We start from the raw sequence: 20708 nt of genomic DNA, 5'->3' as shown, positions 1-20708 counted from the left end.
GGGTCCTAACACGACGTAAAGACGCTTCGATCCGACGGAATTAAGCGTTATGGTGCAAAAACCCCGAGGAGGAGGAGGAGGAGGCGGAGGGGAGGGCGGAAATGGATCAGCTGAGAGGCGTCGCCCAGCGAGACGCCAATACCACAGCAATGGGACCCTTAGGGACTGAAACGTGGCTCTCCGTTCTCTTTCCACGAATGAAATGTGGACGCGTGTCGAGCACTTCTGAGAGGGTTATAAGGGTTTTAGGTTTGGCCAAAGGATTCGGAGCGCGAATTGGATCAGCGGCAGAGATGAGCGTGATGAAGTTCTGCCGCGGATGGTTAGTTCTTCCCATCTAAATCATCACCATTGTCGTCGTCATCTCGCTACTACGATCTTTCCTGTACTTCTGTTCTTTTTCTCCAGCAACAATGTTCTGTATCCGAAGGAGGACAGGGAGCAAAGGATCCTCCTCTTCGCCTGCCGGAACTGCGATCACCAGGTGGGTCTGCCCTCACCTCCTCTTTAATCACTGTTTTCCCGGCCAATTTGGATTCGAAAGGTTCCAAGGGGCGAAGAAGTTGACTGGCCTTCTTCCCTAGCTTTTCGTCATAATCGTATCCACCCATCCATCCTAATGCTTTAATTGTCTTTTCTCTTCGTTGATAGGCTGACGAATCCTATTGACCTGGTGACTTTTAGATTTAATACGAGATGTTCGTGCCTGCCTACCCTTAGTTTTTTTCTCTATTAGAGAAACTAGTGGATGATCCGCATGCCAGATGATAACCTACATGAAAAGAGTGCTCTGTTTTTGACAAGCCATGTGTCTATGAGAAAATTTAATCCTTTTTTGCCAGGGAAGAAGGTCTCTGATGGTATAAATTTGAAATAAAACTCTCTTTTACATGTAGCAAATAGCATGTAGGTTGTGGAGAAATACATTTGAACATTCAAGTTGAACTACTGCTAATATATAAGACAGTTGCTATTGGCAACTTATTAGTTCATTTTTGAACTTTTGATATAGATTTTAGAACCGCTTTCTGGTTCAGTCTGACATAAGCATATTATGTTTTTCTTGCAATGTGCCTGAAAAATGCTATTTTTACTTTATCATGCCATGGTTGTGGTTCTCACTTACAGAAAAAAGAATATGGCTTCATCTGTTCATGCTTTGGTATTTGCTATATTTAGCAAAATGAATTTCACACTGTAAGGAAGCTTAAATTTGTAGTAATCAGATAAAAGGCAGAAGGCTGGGATGATAATTAGGACTACAAGAAACACTTGCTGTTAAAGGTTTCCAAAAACAATGATACAACTTGGATGCGTCTTGTACTTGCCGTGAAATGTAATGAAAGGTGTTTGTTGAAATATAGCAGGAAATTATGACAAAGACACCAGAAAACCTCATCAAAATGAGGATATAGCCCTTTATTAGTTTGTCCACATCAAAACTTAAGCCTTTAGTTTGCCTTCGGACAATGGCTTTTTTTGTTGTTTTGGAGCAGTTGTGCATGTCTGCTTGGCTTGTGATTAAATAAAGTAGTATGGTTCATATCTTTGATAAATTGTTCGATGACCTAACTATGTTGGTAGAGCCATGTAATAAAACTATTTTTATTCAAAAGTGTAACCTAAGCATCACGAGTTTCAGCATCGAGCATGCATTAGCTTTGTTATGTGAGTATGTGTGCAGCTAGACACAGTTGTGTTATGCTGTCGCTTCTTGCCATTGGGAAAACAAGGGTTACTCATGGGGCTGATCGATGTCTAAAGGGATGAGTTTGGTTTGCGGACGAAGTAATTATGGTTGCAGAGAGAATGAATCTACTCCAAAACGCGTCTTTCTTTTCCTCTTTGTTAGGCATCCCACAGGAAAAAAGAAGTTTCTTTCTTTTTCTGTTTCTGCATAGATACTCAGAACGTCTTGAATATTGTTACTTGTGTCCAAATTTCCAAGGTCTTCTTCATGATTATAGCATTTCCCATTATATAGCCGTTGCTCCATGATATCCCAATTAAAGGTTAGAACCAACATCATTCTCAGTGTTATGATAACATAGAAAGCATGGATATGTCATCATTTTCTGCCAATATCTTGGCAATCTAGTTAATATTGAAATTATCTTTGACTTTGCTGGCATCTTGGTAGAATTTCTGACCAAGTATTTGTTGTATTCCTCCAAAGGTATCTTCTCTGTTGGCCAAAATGACCATGAAAGCCACTAGCACAATGCCCCAATATCATATCATTTTTCCATGCAACTTATTTCATTTTGGAGAAGCAACCATCATGCAACAGAATGTCCCTTGCTTTTTGTCATTTTATTCTTCATAAAATGAAACAAAGAAATAAAGTAAAGCAATAAACCCTTTAAGGAAACAAATTCCACTACTACATTGCACACAGTGACCATCAATAGGGCTGTACATCTAAGAACATCTGCCACATGAAATGTTGTTTATGCTTCATATTATAGTTGATGCCTACTGTACCCCAAAATAATGAATTTACTCTATGATTATAGTGAGATTGGCAAAGGTAGAGGTTCCTTCAATCTACGTGGGTCAACTTTTAGTTAATATGATGAGCCATTGGATTTTCCGATGCATTTAGACTTTGAACATAATGCATATCGAATGATGAGTAGAAAAGGACAATCTATTTGCTTCAGTTCCAGTTTCTTTTAACTGCAGGCTAGGAATTGAAATTGTCATGCTATTATAGAGTTACTTCTGATTCTTGTCTCTCCCTTGCTAATCTTTCTATGTCCTAAATTTGCATTATTTGTAGCTGATGGAATATGTGAACTGATAGCCCAATTGGTTATTATCAGTCAATCTTCTGTCGGTCAGATTTTCTTTGTCTGTACTGTACAAATTTCTGTTTTAACACCATAATCATTGTTTTCATAAGTGCTTATTTCAGTCAGTCTTCTGTTTGTTGAATTTTATATCTGCATTGTACAAAATTGCATTTAAATGTCATTAATCATATTTTTTGTAAGTGCTTATCTCTCCTTGGGGATTGTTTTCCTCGATGTTTCCTTGCCACAGGAGGTTGCCGATGACTGTATCGCCTATAGAATGGAGATAAATCATTCTGTTGGTGAACGCTCTCAAGTGCTACAGGATGTAGCAGCTGATCCAGCTCTCCCTCGCACAAGGAATGTCAGATGCGCAAATTGCAATCACCCAGAAGCTGTATTCTTTCAGGTTAGATATCTAATAGTTTGTTGCTTAAATTATTGCAAGTGATGGCATCTATTCTGCTTATTGGACATTACTGCTAGTAACCTGCTGAAGAGAACACGAGGATGGGCAAACCATGCTCCTACATGTCGTTTGCTTATAACTGAAAAAAGTTATGCTCCTAGTAAACTTTAATAGATCATTAATGCATGATCTGATTTAACTAATATTTTCTTTGGCATTATGTGTTTTCTGGGATACATGTTTGCAGTGCTGTAACTACATAGGCCGTCTATTTTCTTTGTTTGATTTTGTTAAGGATAGAGAATTTAGTGTTGTTGCAGCCTACAGTTCAATATAAAGAACAATACCAATTTAAAAGTTGGGCTACTAATTGTTTCTCAATCTTGCTTTTGTTAATTTTGAATCTCTATCAGATAATAAGATGGCTAAAATGTCTTTATATCAAGATCATTGAAGAGAAATAAGTACATCCCTTGTGAAGAAAAATTAGACATTTGAACCGTACTCAATATTAGTGGCATAGGTTGATATGTGCACATGTTATTTGCTTGCTGTATATATATCATGAAGTCACTAAACCTAAAGCTCTTCAAGCTATTCATTGATTCTGTTTGACCTTCTATTGTATACTTTGTGTCACATTCAACAATTAAAGGAGGCATTTCTATAATTGATGTTTCAATATGACACTTCAGCTGCTGGCAAAAACACTGAAATTGTTTGGTATGTTGTTTCATCTCACTGTGATCTGCTTCTGTTATTATGTCCAATTAGTTCGAGTTGGGGTCTTCCAGCATAAAGCACTTTCTTTTTTCCGTACCTTGCGTAAATAGATGATGTCAAATATTTTGGAACATGTGGTAGTTAGAAATGACCTGGACGTAATATGAGGTACACCAAGTAAGAAATTGTTCTTGTTTCAACTTTGGACTTTTGAGAAGCGGACAACAAGGTAACTTGGTATTTGGTGTAGAAGTACCAGTTCTAAGAAGTTTGATTTTTCATTGTTTATCATTAATATCTTTTATCTGCATCTATGGGTTGCTGATGCTTGATACTCATAGTGCATTCTATAAAATGACTGTTTGCCTCCACTTATCTGCATTGTTTGCCTCCATTAGATTGTCCTTTAAAATAAAATGACTCTCTCCATTAGATTTGTCATATTAAGTTGCATTCTACATCCACTTATCTGTATGTCTGAAATTCTCACAAACTGGAATATGTCCACTTTTCATCAAGGTCATGAAAAACAATGGAAGATTCATCATTGCCTTATGTTATAATCTTTTATTTTCTTTTCACTGTCAATCTATCATCATGTTCATCAATTTTCTTTTTATCGAATTTCCATCATCTTTCTACACGTTTTCCTCGCCCATCAATAAGTACACGTTCTTGTATTTCACTGTATCTGCAGATGTATCATGGCTTCAGTATACAACTTTTGGACTTTTTTCATGAACATGTTTGGTTGTTCTCGCATGTTGTCATTAAACAGTTGCTTCAGCCGTGATTATGGTTAGACATGGAGATGTAAACAAGGCTGCCACAATAGTATGTTGTCACTCTGATCCTTAAACTTATAGGATATATGTGATTTACTTTGCTCTGGGAGTTCTATGTGCTCTTAGTTAATAAGTGCTTCCATGGCTCCTATCTTATGACAGTTAATGTAAAGCTTGGTTATTTTGTAGGCACCATCAAAGGCGGAGGTGGGCATGGCACTGTTCTTCATTTGCTGCAACCCAAACTGCGGGCATAGGTGGAGAGATTGATGAGGTCGAAACCAACCTGCCGTTACTGCTTGTGCTAACTCAACCCCAGATTGGATAATTGGATCAAATTTGCTATCCTATTCTGGTTTGCATATGAGGTTTTCTTCTGAACATGCATCTACCAGGACATAGAAACTTGGATGGTTTTACTACTGCTAAAAGAGTATATATGCAGAACCAGCATCTGTAGCTGTCTACATTCTCTTATCTTGCATGGGATGGCCTTTCTGTGCTCTTAGTTTTACCAGGTTGGATTCACTTTGGATCCGAACTTTTTGGATTTGGGTTCGGATTCGTGATTGTTGTAGCTTATCGGATCAAAAATCGAGGATCCGAGATGGACTTTTGGATTATCGAGCTCCATTTTTTTGAATCATAGCCAACTCCATTACTCAACTTAAAATGTTTTTTTTTCTCATCCTAATGTGTATTTATTGATGTTCTATGTACGTTTGGTATTAGGAATGAAGTATTTTATTGCACCATAACGCAACTACACACATGTTTAGATTGCAGAACTTTCGCGTTGACGGAGTCAATGGACCAATTATGAATGCGTTCATGACTTCTACATGGGTCCGCGTGATCGATACATGAACAATAAATCTGTGTGCCTCATGTTGTGTCATCATGATCCCTTAGCAAATAATATGTGCCTTACGTACTTCGATGGCTGAGGGTAATAATATCACTTAGCATGGCTTAACAAACCATGTCACTTAACATGGTTGAAGAATAGATGTGTATGCTCTTTGTGGGGGTGGCTGTGTTGTTCGGGGGGTATCAACCATGCTAAACCGACCGTGGCTTGGCCAGTCATGCTAAATAACATTGGTCCTGTCACTGTTCGACGGCAGCGGCGTCCGCGATCTCCCCGATGAGCACCGCCACATCCGCCATCTCCGGCCTCTGCTCCGGGTCCGGGTCGACGCACGCGGCGCCGACCCTGAGGAGCCGCACCATGTCGCCCGTCGAAGGGTGGGATGCGATGACCCGGTCCAATAGCTCGGCCTCCCGCTTCTCCGCGATGGCCGACGCCGCCCACTGCACGACGTCGGTTCCGCCCTTGGTGTTGTTTATGTACTGCGACGGGAATTTTCCGGTGATCAGCTCCAGGATGACGATCCCGAGGCAGTAGACGTCGGACTTGGGCGACACCAGGCGGTGCTGTGTGCCCTCGGGTGTCCGGTAGGAGAACATGACCTGCGACGCCTGCGCCGCGCCGACCAGCGCAGCGAGGCCGTGGTCGGTGATCATCGGCTCGAAGTCGTCGCCGAGGAGGACGTTGGCGGACTTGAGGTTGCCATGGGGCACGTCGAGGGAGGCCAGCTCGGCGTGGAGGTACGCCATGCCGCGCGCCATCCCCCGCGCGATCTTTAGCCGCGTCGGCCAGTCCAACGCATGGTAGTTCGGCCCCCGATCCCCTGGCCATGTAACCGATGAAACAACGAACAGCGGGTGCTTTGGGGAATTGAAGGGCGTCGCGTGTGGCATACCGTGGAGCACGTAGCGCAGGCTGCCCATGGGGACGTACTCGGAGACAATGAGCTTCTCCTCCTTGCGGTAATGGTAGGCCAGTGGTGTGAGGACGTTGGGGTGGCGAAGCTTGCCGATCCGCCTCATCTCCCCGTCGAAGGCCTCCTTTCCGATCCGGTTCGCGTCCCGCATCCGCTTGACGACGACGGTCAAGCCGTTGGCCATGGCAGCCTTGTAGGCGGATCCGAGGCCGCCATTGCCGAGCACCTCGGCGGAGGCCTTCATCATGTCCGTAAGGCTGAACGCGCCCTTATCTTCGTTGATCATGACCAGCTCAGCAGCCCCGCGCACGGCCGCCGTCCCCGTGCCTCGTCTCGACCCGGACCGCTTGTGGCTCGATCCGGACTCCTCCGCCTGCTTTTGAATCGAACCAGGGACTTGCGGCGGTGCAGCTACAGCAGCCGACTCCATAGCCTCGGCGGAGGCCACCATGCTGAGCGCATCAAATTTGTCCTCCCGCCGTCGTCCGCGCAATAACGTGACTATGGCGATGAGGGAGGCCACCGCCACCGCTATCCCGACCAGGATAGCGAGTGTCTTTCCGAAGCTACTCTGCTCCTTCGGCAGCTCCACCATGGTTGGGGCCGGGCTCGTTGTGGGGCAGGGGGTGGAGCTGAGAGGGGGGCCGCATAGATCCGGATTTCCCGCAAAAGAGGAGGCGTCAAAGCGAGCCAGGGAGGCTGGAATGGGTCCGGTGAGGCGGTTGTTGGAGGCATTGAACGACTTGAGAGAAGAGAGGTTGAGGGAAGGGATGAGGCCGTCGAAGGCGTTGTCGTCGAGACGGAGCTCGGTGAGCTTGGTGGCGTTGAAGATGGAGGTGGGGATGGGCCCTGAGAACTGGTTATGATCGAGCCAGAGCTTCTTGAGGCGGCTCATGGAGCTGAAGACCGCGTCGGGGATCTCGCCATCGAAGCGGTTGTGGGAGAGGAAGAAGGACCTCATGGTGCGGACGCTCGCGAGGCCCGGCGGGAGGGGACCGGAGAGGTTGTTGTTGTTGAGGCTGACGGAGCGGAGGCCCTTGAAGTGGGAGAGGGCGTCAACATTGATTGTACCGGAGAGGCCGAGGTTGGCGAGGCGGAGACCTATGACGATGCCGTGGACGCAGATGACTCCTAACCATTGTGAGGGGGGGCCGCAGGGAGGGGTGGAGGAGGACCACGAGGAGAGGGCGTCGGCGGCGTCTTTGAAGGAGTCCTTGAGGAGGTGGAGGGCCGTGGCGTCCGTCATTGAGGCCGCCGTCCCATCTGCAGCTGCCGGCTGCGCGAGGACCATCAGGTGGATCAGAAGGTAGAAGACGAAAGCAAATGCCACCTTCGTCTTCCTCATTCTTTCGTCAACTCTTCCTTCGGTTATCAGCCTCTTGTTTTTCTTCTTTAATTCGTTTGCTTTTTTCATGGTGGTGGAGAGAGAGGGAGGAGGACGACGGAGAGTCGATGGTGGCGGACGAAACAGGAGATGCTAAGTTTAGATTGAGAAGACAAAACAAGAAAAATTAAAACGTAGTGTGAGCTAGAATTCGTAGGTTGACACGATTAACGACGAGGTCAAACTTGGAACCTTCAATTTTGTTCAGAGCTGGAATGCGGTCGGCTTCTTTTCACTATGCAGCATTATATATATATATATATATACATATATATGTATATATATATACATATACATATATATATATATATACATGTATATATATACATGTATATATATATACATATACATATATATGTATATATATACATATGTATATATATATATACATGTATATATATACATATACATGTATATATATATATATGTATATATATATATATACATATATATATATATGTATATATATATATACATATATATATATACACATATATATATATACATATATATATATATACATACATACACACACACACACACCATTTTTCTAAAAAGAATCCTCATTTTGAGTTTTTTTTAAACATTGTTCCTTTTCGATTTTTTTCCCCATTAATTTAAATATGTATTATATTAGTTTAAAAATAATATCACTCAAATAGAAATAAAAAATAGATTTTGATCAATACAATAAATATACTATAAAATCTACTTAACATTGTAAATGATTCAAATGGATCGTTAACCTCAATCAATCAATTACATGTTTAAAAATATGATATCATAATGATCTATAAGCAATAACAATCAAAACAATATAGTATGATATAACTTAGTGTTTTTTTAATAGTTTTATAGTGTTTACAATACTTAATAAAAATGCTATAAATGATATTTTAAAATATTATAAATGAGAAAAATAAAAATATCGCAACAATTCGAAACTAATGAAAAGTTTTTATAGGAAGAGTTGACAAAGGGGTAATTTGAATAATTTTAAATTAGAGGATCCTGTTTGAGAAAAATCAAAAAGTAATGTTTTTTGGAAATCACTATATATATATATATATAATGAAACAAAATAATATAAATATTTACTCATCACAGGTATATTTAACAAAGGTAAATTGTTAAAGAGTCATCCTCAAAAGTTGAGAGAGAGAGATGATGATGGATGGTTGGTGCTACCCTCGGTGATGAGAGGAAGAAATCCATGAGCTACCCTTCTAAAATGTGTGTCATACCTTCCCTGGTTGCTATTGATCCTACGGGAGGAATAGTCAGCAAGCGATCCATGAAGCTGATGCCTATTTGTTCATTGAGAACAGGAGCTGGAGGATCAGATCGAGGAGAGTACAAAGGGGTGGCCTGAGAAGACAGAGCATGAACTTGTCAAGCATGAGCTTGTTCGGATACACGGCTGTGATGTTCGTGACGAGATGCCAAGTAGTCGGTCCTTGCATTGCACCGAGTGCAATTTTAATCTATGACCAAAATGTGCATCTAAGAAGAACTACGAGGAAGGAAGACGAGGAACACGGTGAGGAGTGGGGGGGGTGACAGAGAAAGGTAATGTGCGTGGTGGACAGGTTTCCCGAAAAGTCTGAATCTGCTTTGTTCATCATTGTTTGTGTAAGTTGTGCGTGGATTGCAACAACACGAGAATTGTGGAGTTAATGCAGTATAGTGAACAGAAGTTGTAGCTTTTTGAAGACTCCTTGGTCATGCATCTTATTGCAAATTCGATCTTCAGAAATGGAAGTATCCTCTTGAAGTCAGATCAGCAAGAAATCATCTTTCTCGTTATGAAGGATGCACAATCGTTCACGCCAACATCCGTCATCAGAGGATTCGTTTAACATGATGCTGCTGAGACAGGTCAGTATGCCTCCAATGTATTAGAGCTCAATGCCTAGATCTGGAATACTGCTGTTCATGGCAATCACTGTCAATGTAGCTGGCTTACCTTGCAAGTTTGGCAATTGGGCACATCATCAGCCTCTTTAGATGCGATAGCTACGAAGCACAGAATCCACAGAGTCTTTACACCTTTGGTCATGGCTCATAAGCTTGATCAGCAGACTGATTGATTGGGTTTTCTGTCCAGAGAAACAGAGCAGGGGATATCACTGTATTTGTCATTGGGATTAAATTGGCATATTCTTCTCACATCTTTGTCCGTTTTCTTATTTGTTTGGCAGCACCAAGAAATCACATCTGCTAAATATAATTTCTTTCTGGAATTGCTTGCATGTATTATTGCTGATGCAGCTCCCAATTTGAATAATCCAACCACAAGCCACACACAGACACAAGAAAATCCACAGCAGTGACAGCCATGCTATACAGAACAACCAGAAAGCTCAGAATGTATTACCTTATCACAAACATGCAGTTCTTCACACAGCCAATCCTCAAAAGAGATTCCAGCCCAGCTGATGGATGATAAAGTAATGTGTTGGGTCACCACTTTTCCTAAAAGCTCATGGAAATGGCTCAACTTTATGAATAAAATGAAGTCTACTGACATTTGCGAGTGGAATAGAAGAAGAGGATGAGGAGAGGATTTGATCTACTCTGTTATAATGATTTAAAAGTAATTTACTAAGGTTAATACTTTTCCATACACAACATGATCCGATAAAAAGGCTGATGACTCTCACCGATTACCTCTCGCATGATCAATGATTAATGGCCATCTCTCTGACTTGTTGGGGATCTTGAACGGTATCTAAAGAAAGATCCACTGCAATCATCCTGTTATCCACCACCTGCTTTGATCTACTCGAGCCAAATCTAGAAACAAGAAAAAGTCCATGGAGACCGATCCACCAGTCACCGGTCTTTGGCTCCAGAGAATATGCTAATATCCTGGAGCATGTTTTGATTTCACTGTCTCCTTAAAGACTCTCTCTTTTCCTTTCACTCCTCCTAACAAGCTTAGCATATGCTTCCAAATATTCCTCTCCTCCTAACCTCACCCAACACCCCCCCCCCCTTCTCACGCTTTATCACTTCCCCTCCCCCCCCCCCCTTTGTTGGCTCATGCATTAGAGAAGAGGAGGTGAGAGCCATGAAGTTTGGCAAGAGGCTCAAGAAGCAGGTGGAGGAGAGCCTCCCCGAGTGGAGAGACAAGTTTCTCTCCTACAAGGACCTCAAGAAGCTGGTCCGGCTCACCTCCGCGGCGCAACCTTGTTCCAGAGTGGAGGCTGAGTTCGTCCAGATGCTGAACGCTGAGATCGACAAGTTCAACGCCTTCTTCGTCGAGCAGGAGGAGGACTTCATCATCAGGCAAAGGGTGGGAGCCAGCTCGATGCATTTTAGATAGCATGTCATGATTCATATATAGGTGCTGAAAATTTGATCCTTTTGGAGGCAGGAGCTACAGGAGAGGATCAAGAGAGTGATGGAGGACGATGGGACTGGAGGGAGCCAACCGTCGGAGATGGAGCACGCCAAAGAGATGTCAAGGATTAGGAAGGACATTGTGAACTTCCATGGGGAAATGGTGCTGCTGGAGAACTACAGTAGCATCAATTACACAGGTCATTACCTTACCAGATTCAAAGCCATTTACATCGGATTGTCTGCATTCCATAAACTCCTTAACCAAGTCAAAAATTTCCTTTCTCTTTTCGCCTGAATAAAAAGCATTGTTCAGCAGAGAAGAAACAAAAAAGGTTTTAGAAGAGTTGGCCATTGCAGGGCTAGCAAAGATCTTGAAGAAGTACGACAAGCGAACAGGGAGAGTATTGAGATTGCCGTTCATCGAGAAGGTCTTGAAACAGCCCTTCTTCACAACAGACCTCGTCTCGGAGATGGTCAAGGAATGTGAAAGAACCATCGAGCTTGTGCTTCCGGTTGCTGATCGTGGGCAGTCCGAACAAGGAGGGAAGGGGGCGTTGGTGGCAGCAGAACAGAGCGTCTTCAGGAACACGATTGCAGCGTTGATGACTATGCAGGAGTTGAGGAAGGGAAGCTCCACTTACGGTCACTTCTCCCTGCCTCCTTTGAGCTTGCCTGATCTCCAGCTTCCTTCTCCGATTCCTATCCTCCAATAGCTTTGCTTAAGAACACCCTCTTCACTGTAAAAAATCAGGCTAGAACGTGAGAGTTTAAGCATGGATACAAAATGAAAAGGATGTTTCGGAATGTTAAGATCTTAGAAAGTAGAGACTGTCATGATATCATCTCTATCAAATAGTTTGATCTGATTGTGCATAAAACTATCTCAGTAGCTAAATCTTAAAGCAGACAAGCATTTATAATGTGTTCCTCATGTCATGGCACAGGAAAAGTAGAACTAAAGCTTCTCAGACTGACATCAAACTATGCTCTTATTTATGAGAATTTTGTAGATGAACTTATTCCATGGATTAAAAACATGCATATGAAATATGCAGGACCTCACAAGTTCTAAAGTTTGTATAATCTATGTGGTGGTAGCTTCATTAGGATTAGATAATCTACATATCTTTCATAAGACAAATGGTAGTGTCCCTACCAAGAACTGATTCTAAGCTAACACTACCATTATAAGAAACAAAAGTTGGCATCAGAGTAAACTTCTCTTGTGAATATGCTGACTGTTTTTCACTTATTCCTAGTGAAATATTATATCACAACTGCCTTCCAATTCTAAAAAAGAAGAAGAAATCACATAAAGCAATTGCCTTCAAGTGGAATTTTAACAAGATTAACATAATAAGATTGTTAATCAACTTAACATCAGCTGCATCAACTTAATTTGAATTTATTCTAAACGTTAATTCTGTACTGAATGGTTTTTCACTTGTTGACTTTATCAGTTGCAGATCAAAACTTAGATTTGGTAACGGAATTTTCATGGGCTTTCTTGTGATCTCTTGTATTAATATTATGACACTCTGATTTATTTCTGCATTGAAAGTGGATTGGAATTTGAATTGATTTATAAGATCTATATTATTATTAATTTGAGCTTAAATGTTTCAGGTCCATATGAAATTAATAGGCTAATTATTTTATTGGATTGGATTAAATCATAACAAATAATATCAAAATCCATCAAATATTGGGCCGGATCAATTATCCCATTGGGTCCATTATCTTTTAGTAATCATCCATGATTTTCTTCCTTAACATAAATTAATTATCATAAATAATATATTATTTTATTTAAGATTCATTTCCTAAATCACGTGGATAAGTTAAGCAATTTGTTAATCAGTGATATAATTTTTAGAAAGTAAATAATGTAAATTTTATTTTTTATATGAATCATAAGAAATAAGTGTTATAATTCTATCTTTGTGGATTAAATTAAAATTAAAAATTAAAATTAAAATTAAATTATTACTTACCTTTTAGAGAAAGCTCACATTCTCTAATGTAAAAGATTCTCTCCCTGATTCCTTATTAGTAGTGGGAGGATTTAGGAAAGGATTCCCTAAGGAGAGCTATGATATTCTATTTTTCTTTTCTTATAAGTTTTTATTTATATTTTAAATTTTTTGATATTATAATTATTATAATTTATATGATGCATAATAATATTTTAATTTTAAAATTTTATGATTAATAAATAATGATAATTGAATTATAATGTTAAAAATATTTAATTAATTTAATAATAGTTTTAAATTTATTTAATTAGATATTTATATCTTTCAAGGAATTATGATAAATTTTATATGATTTAATCAATTTTAAATTTGGAATGAAGATTTAATTTATTAAAATAATAAATTTGAGGTTTGTAATATTTTGAATTTTTTTAAAAATATTAACATCTAATTTAATAAGAGAGGTCAAATGGAGGTTTGACCAGCTCACGTGGGTAAGTATAGTCTAGCACATGTGATCAAGCATAACCCAACTTAGTGGTTATATATTATCTATATAATATGGTTAGGTACAACCCAACCTATGTGGTTAAGCATGATTTAGCCCATGTGATTAGGGATGCTCTAGCCCATGTGACTAAGTATGATTCAGCCTATGTGGTCAGAAATAACTCAGCCCAGGTATAACTAAACCAATGTGACCAAATATGATCCAACTCATATAATCAAGCACAATATAACTCATGTAACCAAGCATAACCCAACTTATGTGGTTAAATATGATCTAAATAATATGGTTAGGTATAACTCAACCTATGTGGTTAGGCATAATCTAGCCCATGTGGTTAGGGATACCCTAGCCTATGTGACTAAGTATGATTCAGCCTATGTGGTCAGGCATAACTCAGCCCACGTAGTTAGGTATAACATAATCAATGTGACCAAATATGACCCAACTCATATAACTAAGCGCGATCTAACTCATGTGATCAAGCATAACCCAACCTATGTAACTAGGGATAGCCTAGCCCATGTAGCTAAGCACAAGCCAAACATAACTCAGTTTAGTGGTAAGACTTAGCCCAACTCGAGTGAGAGTTAGTCTATCTTATAAAGCTAGGCCCGCCAAACTATGTGATTAATGCTAGACATATTATCTCCCTTCTATCCAACTTATTTTACCATCACTTAACTTATTACTTGGGATAAGTATCTGCGACACATATAATCCATCCAAGTTTTAAGTAGTTGTTTAGTCTTAATTAGCACTATATACAATAGTTCAATTTCTTCTTTTATTAGTTTGAGCTAGTTAGTTGACTGAATCAAACAAGTTTGATTAGTTTAGGTATTTCCATACCGATTTTATAAATATTTGAAGTTGATTTTATTATGGGAGTTTGGTTCAAGCCAATTAGGCTATTCCAATTAGGATTCTAGTTGATTAAGAACTATTGAGAGATTGATATCTAGTGTCTTTATAATTTAATGAACTTAAAATTTTTATTGATTTTTTAGATTATTTAGAAATAATTATTGATTTTTTAGATTAAATCGATTATATTGATATGATTGTTATCATTACTATATGGGACTATGCTTAGTGATCCATGTTGGAAGTACAATATGTGAAATGAGTTATGGGTCTATCATAGTATAAAGCTACTAATGAACATAGTCTAGTAGGTCACACATTAAACATGATCTCTTATAATATATTATCATGCTACTTTTTGGATGTATGCAGGAATGATGAATGTAAATAAATAATCATGGTTGACTATATATCCTTATTGAAGGTAGGTAAAATGATTCTTTTTAAGGATCGGCAAGCCATCAGATGTGATGGTTAGCTGGTTCCTCTATTTGCTATTGGGAGAAATGTAACCCTACTTGAGGAGGTGAGGGATACCAATTTATCTTCTATTAGGAAGAATCCATCCCATAAAGTATGTCTCTTCATCCGCTATTGGAATAATGTACTATCGAGTATAATATTTTCCTTTGTTACTTGAGTGTCATGTGTGTCATCGAGATGTATTGCATGTGATTAATATATGATTTTTATTTACTACATAAGAATTATCATTTTTTTACGTGAGTTTTATAATGAATTAATATATTATTTTTTTATATTAAATTATTAATATTTATATAAGTTTTATGAATATTAAAGATTATTTTTATAATTTTTTGAATATTCTTAGAGTATATGTGGTTACTATTGTGTTTTTTATCTTATATTAATTTTTAAAATATTACACTATTTTGTAATAGATCTTATGGTTACGTGAAGGAGACTTTTTGTCGTTTGAGTAGTTGTGATTTTTTTTCAATTAAAAATATTTAATACTATAAAGATAGGTATTTGAATTTAAAAATAAAAATTCTTTTATAAATTATAAAAAACGAAACAATAATTTATTTTTATGTAAATTTGGGATGTAATAATTTAATAATACTAGAGTAATGGTTTTGAAAATATGTTGGAATATGATATCCTAGGATTATAATATTATATGACCCAATTGATTTTTAAGATTTAGATTTTGGACTGAGTAGCGTAAATGAAGCATAAAAGATTAAAATTAAGTTGTATAGAGATTTAAAGTTGGTTCAACTATGTATCAATTAAATTAAGTTTGATTCAAGTCAATTGAGCTATTCTAATTAGGTTTGTGGTTGATTAAAGACTATTGAGATATTGATGCCTCATCTCTTTAAGATTTAATGTAATTAAAAATTTTATGTGAATGTGTCAGTTGAAGATAATTATTAAATTTTTTATAGATTAGATTGATGATATTCATGTGATTATTCCTATATAGTATATATGACTATATTGATTGACCCACATTGAAAGTATAATATGTGAAAGAAGCTACATGTCTATCATACTAAAGAGTCACCAATGGGCATAGTATACTAGGTCATACATCAAATATAATTTTTTATAATATAATATTATACTATTTCTTGGATATATATATGTATGAATGGATAAATATAAATGAACGATCATGATTAATTATATATCCCTATCGAGGACAGAAAGAGCAATTCCCCTCGAGGATTAGCGAACTGTTAGATGTGATAGTTAGACGGTTCCTCGATTCACTATTGGGAGGAATTTTGTTCCACTTAATAGGTGAGAGATATCATTCTATTCGTTGTTGGGCCATTCTATCCGAGTATAATATAAGTTCTCTTCGTATGATACAGGGAGGAATTCATATATCTTTCAATTCACTGTTAGGAGAATGCATCATGAAGTGTGATATACATATTTATTATCTGACTGTTATGAATCTCATCGAAATATGTTAGTGATTGATATGATTTTATTTATTAGTATAAGAATTATCATTATTATTTTGATATATGAGTTTTATTATTAATATATATTTTTTTATAAAAAATATTAAAAAATATTTTATTTTTTTTAGAGATTCCTATCCACATTAACGAGTGTGGTTAATGATATGTTTTAATCTTATATTTATTTTTAAAATTTTTATTATTTTATAATAGATTTTGAAAGTGAAGTTTTTTGTGACCCTATTAAGAAGATATAATTTTTCTTAAGTTAAAAATATCTAATATTATAAACACAGATATTTGAATTCAAAGATAATTTTTGTATAAATTATAAATAATGAAATGATAATTTATTTTTTAATATAAATATAAGATATGACACTTCCATGCGGTTGTGTCAAAGAGGAGACTCTGTTTCTTTGGTTCTGTTCTCCGTGTGCTTCCATGGCAATCTTCCTTTTATATAAAATGAAGAGGAAAGAGAAAAAGAAGTATCAACTCTTTGGCGAAAGCTTAAGCTAAAAACACAACCACCACCATGACATCCTACCTGCTGCAGAGTACACACCATGTTGTTAATTTATCTTTCTTTGTGCTTGTCTCAATCTTAACGCATGTACTCAACCATTATCCGACCAATTCAACAGTGGGTGATGGAGTGGATTTGGATATATCTAATTCAATTCATCTTATTTTTTCTTGAAAGAATGCTGAAAGAACAATGGAGATTCGACCCAAAACAGAGGAGGAATTGAACAGAATCTAATCTAATCTTCCAACCAAAGCGTCATTCATCATGTGTTGTTTCTTGCATTTCTATCGTCATATCCGTTCAATGGTCGGGAGGAATCGAAAGGTTATCTACAACGATCACAGCAACAACACACGTCAGTGTCGGATTTTTACCTCCACCTCTTGTAGCAGTAGAAAAGACAGGCGGCGTGTTGGACCGAACACCATGTCCGGTCAACAGCACGCTCACAAAGTCGTCGCCTGCGCGCCAAACTGCAAGTCCTGCGTAGACGAAGTCCGAACCGGACGCGTCGAAGATTAGTGCTGAAGAAGAGGAAGAGGAAGAAACATTCTCGGCTCCTCTGCTTCCTTTTCCAACCCAACCGTTTGATGGCCAGACGGGGCCTCCGACCAACCGCCGCAGGAGCAGCACCATGACGCGCCTGAGCCGGACGGCGCTCGTCCGCTTCGATTTCCGGTGGGCCCGCGTCCTTGGCATCGCCTTCCTCCGCCGCTTCTTCCGCGCCGTCTGGAGTCACCTGCTGTCTTGCTCGTCGCTCGGCGGGCGCGGCCGGTACCGCCGGCTCAAGGCGGGCTTATCGCCCTCCGTCCACCTCGTGGTGGTGGGGGAGGAGAAGCCGGTCACTGCAGCCGCCGCCGCTGTGGGGCGTGCGGTGCCGTGCGAGGACGTGGAGGCGGATTCCGACTTGGTGACCTTGAAGATTAGCCTCCTTGGCGACCGCCATATAGGGAAAACAAGCTTCATGGTAAGAAATTGCAGCTGTAGTGATTGATTCATTGCCTGCTCGATCTCTAATTAGGTTTCGCTCTGATTGCCGTAGATCAAGTATGTGGGGGATGTGGAGGAGCAGAGGGGGCTGCAGATGACAGGATTGAATCTGATGGACAAAGTTTTGGTTGTTCGTGGAGCGAGGATTGCGTTTAGCATGTGGGATGTGGGAGGTGAGAATCTGAGATGTAGCTTGTCAATTTGGAAGCTTTAGACCATCTGTATGGATTGAATTGTCGATTTGGGCATTTGCTTGTAGGTGATGACCAATTTCTGGATCACGTCCCCATTGCCTGCAAAGATGCTGTGGCGATTCTTGTTATGTTTGATCTTACCAATCGTTCTACCCTAAACAAGTCAGTATTCTCTCTATCCCTAAACAAGTCGTTTAAGAATAGAATTCTATGAATCAACATGTGAACTGCAACTGATGGATTTACTGGTTTCTTCTCTTTCAGTGCCATTGACTGGTATCAAAGAGCAAGAAAATGGAACAAGGTACTGTAGCTTTTTCCCATCTGTCTTCCTTTATTACTTGCAAAATTATAGTGTTTTGGTACTTTGGATTTGTTGATTATGTGCATGATCAGTACATATTTCTTGTCATTTGACGGATCAAGCTAATTTTTCCTTTTTTTTCCATGTAGACAGCAATTCCCATCTTGATAGGGACGAAATTTGATGACTTTGCTCAGCTTCCTCTTGAAATGCAATGGACAATCGTGAATCAGGTGATCTACACTTAATTTTCAGTACTTTTGCTGATAATATAAATTTCTATAGATGGATTTCCCTATTGCTTGATGTGCAAATGTCTTAGATAGATTACACCAAGCCGCTTATCTAACATGGTTTCATGGTTGAGACTAAACTACTATGAGGAATTTAGACAAGAAAGGGTAAATTACCTGAGACATTTGACAGATGGAGATCTCTTAGATATGCGGATATTATTGCTTCAGAGAAGTTGGAATACATAACCAAAAAGGACAACCAAATAATTCTGGTGAAGCAAACCTGTGACCGGGAGCTAAAGAATTGCCCTGAACATAGTGCCTTGTGTGTCTGATCTACAAATTGCAGATGATTAGCTCTTTACAGTCTTCATTCTGAAGATGGCCAATCAGATCAGTGGGTGTCTTTGGGATTGCTAAATGGGGTCATATTCTTTATGCTTCATAATTTGTTCAAGTACCATTTGTTAGCTGGCCAAAGTCCTGAAGTCGGGTCTACATGAGTCTGAACATTGAGTATGTGCAACTGGCACTCTAAAAGTTCTTGTATGATTGCTGGTGCCTCTACAGAATACTCATGTCAAACTTAAAGAGAAGAGGGACAATGGCATCATTTGGTTGTCATGCAACCTTGTTGGAGATATTTCATGTGCCACCTAAAACAAGATAACGATTGAAGCTAAAAAGATGAAACACAAGAACCAACTTTTTTTCCAAAGTGTTTCAGACATCCATATAAAGAGAAAAGAGAGCTTACATGGAGTTCCTTCTGATGGAGTCCTTTTCTCTCTGTTTGGATTGTGATGCTTCCACATGACCAGGTCATAAAGTGACCTTTGTGATTCAGAATGGACCATTCCTTTTCTTGTGGATGAAATGATCACATTCGCCTGTGACAATCTTGAACTAGATTACTTTTCATCAAAAATGACATCCAATCCAAATGGAATGGACACAGAAGAAGAATAATCTTATGAAATGTTCCATTTGGGAAATCTGAAACTCATGCTGTTCTGATAGAATAAGTAGACTTGACTATCAGTCTGATCCTTGTTCAGATTTTTGTTTATTGTTGGATGATTAATTGTATATTTTGATGCTGGAATGAACCAAGTAAAATTCTTTTCTTTTTTTATTTTGGCAGGCCAGAGCATATGCAAGGGTGATGAGAGCATCACTGTTTTTTTCGAGTGCCACCCACAACATAAATGTGAACAAGATTTTCAAGTTTATCACAGCCAAACTCTTTAACGTGCCTTGGTCACTCGAGAGAAACCTGACCATCGGAGAACCTATTATCGACTTTTAGGGTTCTCATTTTTCCTTTGCTTTCTTTTTTTTTTCTTTTTGCCTTGTATGCTGCATGGCATTTTGTCTTGCGCGTGTAAGATTGTACATAGAAAATACTGCTGAGACAGAGGGGGAATGCTATCAAACTCAACTGCTATCAAACTCATGTTGAGTTTAACCCTTGAACTCCTCCTGCCTTTTTCATCACGAGTAGTATCGAAAAATTACTTGGATCTGACTTGATGCTGAAAAAGAAAGGACTTCTCCAATCCTTGACATAGATCAAGCATCTAGAAGACATACTGTATGTGATCCCTCTATCAATTGAAGCTTCATATCTGGCGGAGTAGGATCCTTAATTGCCTGAAACCTTAAATAGCATCAATGGAAGTCATATTACTAGATCTTGAGACTTACTAGTTTGATGTCTCTGAGGCTCTTTCACTTCATATTTTTTAGCTACAAATGTGGTAAGGGTGCTTCATTACAGGGAGAGAAGGGGAAGAACAGTATAGCTAGCAGGTGCAGCGACAGTAACATTTGTCAAAGAAATTGGTAGCAGATTGACCACAGCTTGTGTTTGTGAGGCATTGTGAAAGCATCAAAATGTGAAATGAGATGTATTAGCAGTGCTGCA

At 39.0% G+C, this 20708-nt stretch overlaps 4 protein-coding genes across 7 annotated transcripts; 3 read left to right on the top strand and 1 right to left on the bottom strand.

Moving 5' to 3' along the window:
* Nucleotides 1-46: 46 nt before the first annotated feature.
* On the top strand, nt 47-5475 carry LOC103982853 (DNA-directed RNA polymerases II, IV and V subunit 9A). Of its 3 annotated transcripts, none has more exons than XM_065177928.1 (5): nt 47-322; nt 409-484; nt 3046-3204; nt 4706-4761; nt 4902-5475. In XM_065177928.1, the coding sequence occupies exons 1-4, from the start codon at nt 102-104 to the stop codon at nt 4718-4720; spliced, it is 471 nt and encodes a 156-aa protein (XP_065034000.1). In that variant the 5' UTR covers nt 47-101; the 3' UTR covers nt 4721-4761; nt 4902-5475. The 3 variants fall into 3 exon arrangements, with proteins under 3 accessions (XP_065034000.1, XP_018680382.2, XP_009398177.3); XM_018824837.2 differs by having other exon boundaries at nt 4625-4761; XM_009399902.3 differs by lacking the exon at nt 4706-4761 and having other exon boundaries at nt 87-322.
* Nucleotides 5476-5620: 145 nt separating this feature from the next.
* LOC135666304 (pollen receptor-like kinase 3) lies at nt 5621-8077 on the bottom strand. The gene is made up of 2 exons (XM_065177897.1): nt 6479-8077; nt 5621-6406 (listed from the first exon to the last, which is right to left on the bottom strand). Exons 1-2 carry the CDS (start codon nt 7911-7913, stop codon nt 5823-5825), a joined length of 2019 nt encoding a protein of 672 aa, XP_065033969.1. The 5' UTR covers nt 7914-8077; the 3' UTR covers nt 5621-5822.
* A 2817-nt stretch (nt 8078-10894) lies between these two features.
* LOC135672608 (SPX domain-containing protein 3-like) lies at nt 10895-12041 on the top strand. Of its 2 annotated transcripts, none has more exons than XM_065181103.1 (3): nt 10895-11181; nt 11263-11428; nt 11535-12041. In XM_065181103.1, the coding sequence occupies exons 1-3, from the start codon at nt 10957-10959 to the stop codon at nt 11942-11944; spliced, it is 801 nt and encodes a 266-aa protein (XP_065037175.1). In that variant the 5' UTR covers nt 10895-10956; the 3' UTR covers nt 11945-12041. The 2 variants fall into 2 exon arrangements, with proteins under 2 accessions (XP_065037175.1, XP_065037177.1); XM_065181105.1 differs by having other exon boundaries at nt 10898-11181; nt 11589-12041.
* Nucleotides 12042-17450: 5409 nt separating this feature from the next.
* Nucleotides 17451-20257, top strand: LOC135666300 (septum-promoting GTP-binding protein 1-like). The gene is made up of 6 exons (XM_065177882.1): nt 17451-18024; nt 18100-18220; nt 18307-18403; nt 18506-18545; nt 18695-18778; nt 19926-20257. Exons 1-6 carry the CDS (start codon nt 17692-17694, stop codon nt 20088-20090), a joined length of 840 nt encoding a protein of 279 aa, XP_065033954.1. The 5' UTR covers nt 17451-17691; the 3' UTR covers nt 20091-20257.
* The last annotated feature ends 451 nt before the right edge of the window (nt 20258-20708 follow it).

The sequence above is a fragment of the Musa acuminata genome, chromosome BXJ1-4, assembly GCF_036884655.1.
Source record: "Musa acuminata AAA Group cultivar baxijiao chromosome BXJ1-4, Cavendish_Baxijiao_AAA, whole genome shotgun sequence".
Taxonomy (NCBI): Eukaryota; Viridiplantae; Streptophyta; class Magnoliopsida; order Zingiberales; family Musaceae; genus Musa; species Musa acuminata.
This window is presented reverse-complemented; position numbering and strand designations above follow the sequence as displayed.

What these genes read in the sequence shown, in the direction of transcription:
- LOC103982853 (XM_018824837.2), top strand. Translation starts at nt 102, where the DNA reads ATGGATCAGCTGAGAGGCGTCGCCCAGCGAGACGCCAATACCACAGCA. An exon ending in ATGAAGTTCTGCCGCGGATG is followed by an intron (nt 323 to 408) that starts GTTAGTTCTTCC and finishes CTTTTTCTCCAG; the next exon opens with CAACAATGTTCTGTATCCGA. An exon ending in CAGAAGCTGTATTCTTTCAG is followed by an intron (nt 3,205 to 4,624) that starts GTTAGATATCTA and finishes CTGTATCTGCAG; the next exon opens with ATGTATCATGGCTTCAGTAT.
- LOC135666304 (XM_065177897.1), bottom strand. Translation starts at nt 7,913, where the DNA reads ATGAAAAAAGCAAACGAATTAAAGAAGAAAAACAAGAGGCTGATAACC. An exon ending in CCTGCGCTACGTGCTCCACG is followed by an intron (nt 6,407 to 6,478) that starts GTATGCCACACG and finishes TTACATGGCCAG; the next exon opens with GGGATCGGGGGCCGAACTAC.
- LOC135672608 (XM_065181103.1), top strand. Translation starts at nt 10,957, where the DNA reads ATGAAGTTTGGCAAGAGGCTCAAGAAGCAGGTGGAGGAGAGCCTCCCC. An exon ending in ACTTCATCATCAGGCAAAGG is followed by an intron (nt 11,182 to 11,262) that starts GTGGGAGCCAGC and finishes TTTTGGAGGCAG; the next exon opens with GAGCTACAGGAGAGGATCAA. An exon ending in CAGTAGCATCAATTACACAG is followed by an intron (nt 11,429 to 11,534) that starts GTCATTACCTTA and finishes CTGAATAAAAAG; the next exon opens with CATTGTTCAGCAGAGAAGAA.
- LOC135666300 (XM_065177882.1), top strand. Translation starts at nt 17,692, where the DNA reads ATGACGCGCCTGAGCCGGACGGCGCTCGTCCGCTTCGATTTCCGGTGG. An exon ending in TAGGGAAAACAAGCTTCATG is followed by an intron (nt 18,025 to 18,099) that starts GTAAGAAATTGC and finishes TGATTGCCGTAG; the next exon opens with ATCAAGTATGTGGGGGATGT. An exon ending in TAGCATGTGGGATGTGGGAG is followed by an intron (nt 18,221 to 18,306) that starts GTGAGAATCTGA and finishes ATTTGCTTGTAG; the next exon opens with GTGATGACCAATTTCTGGAT.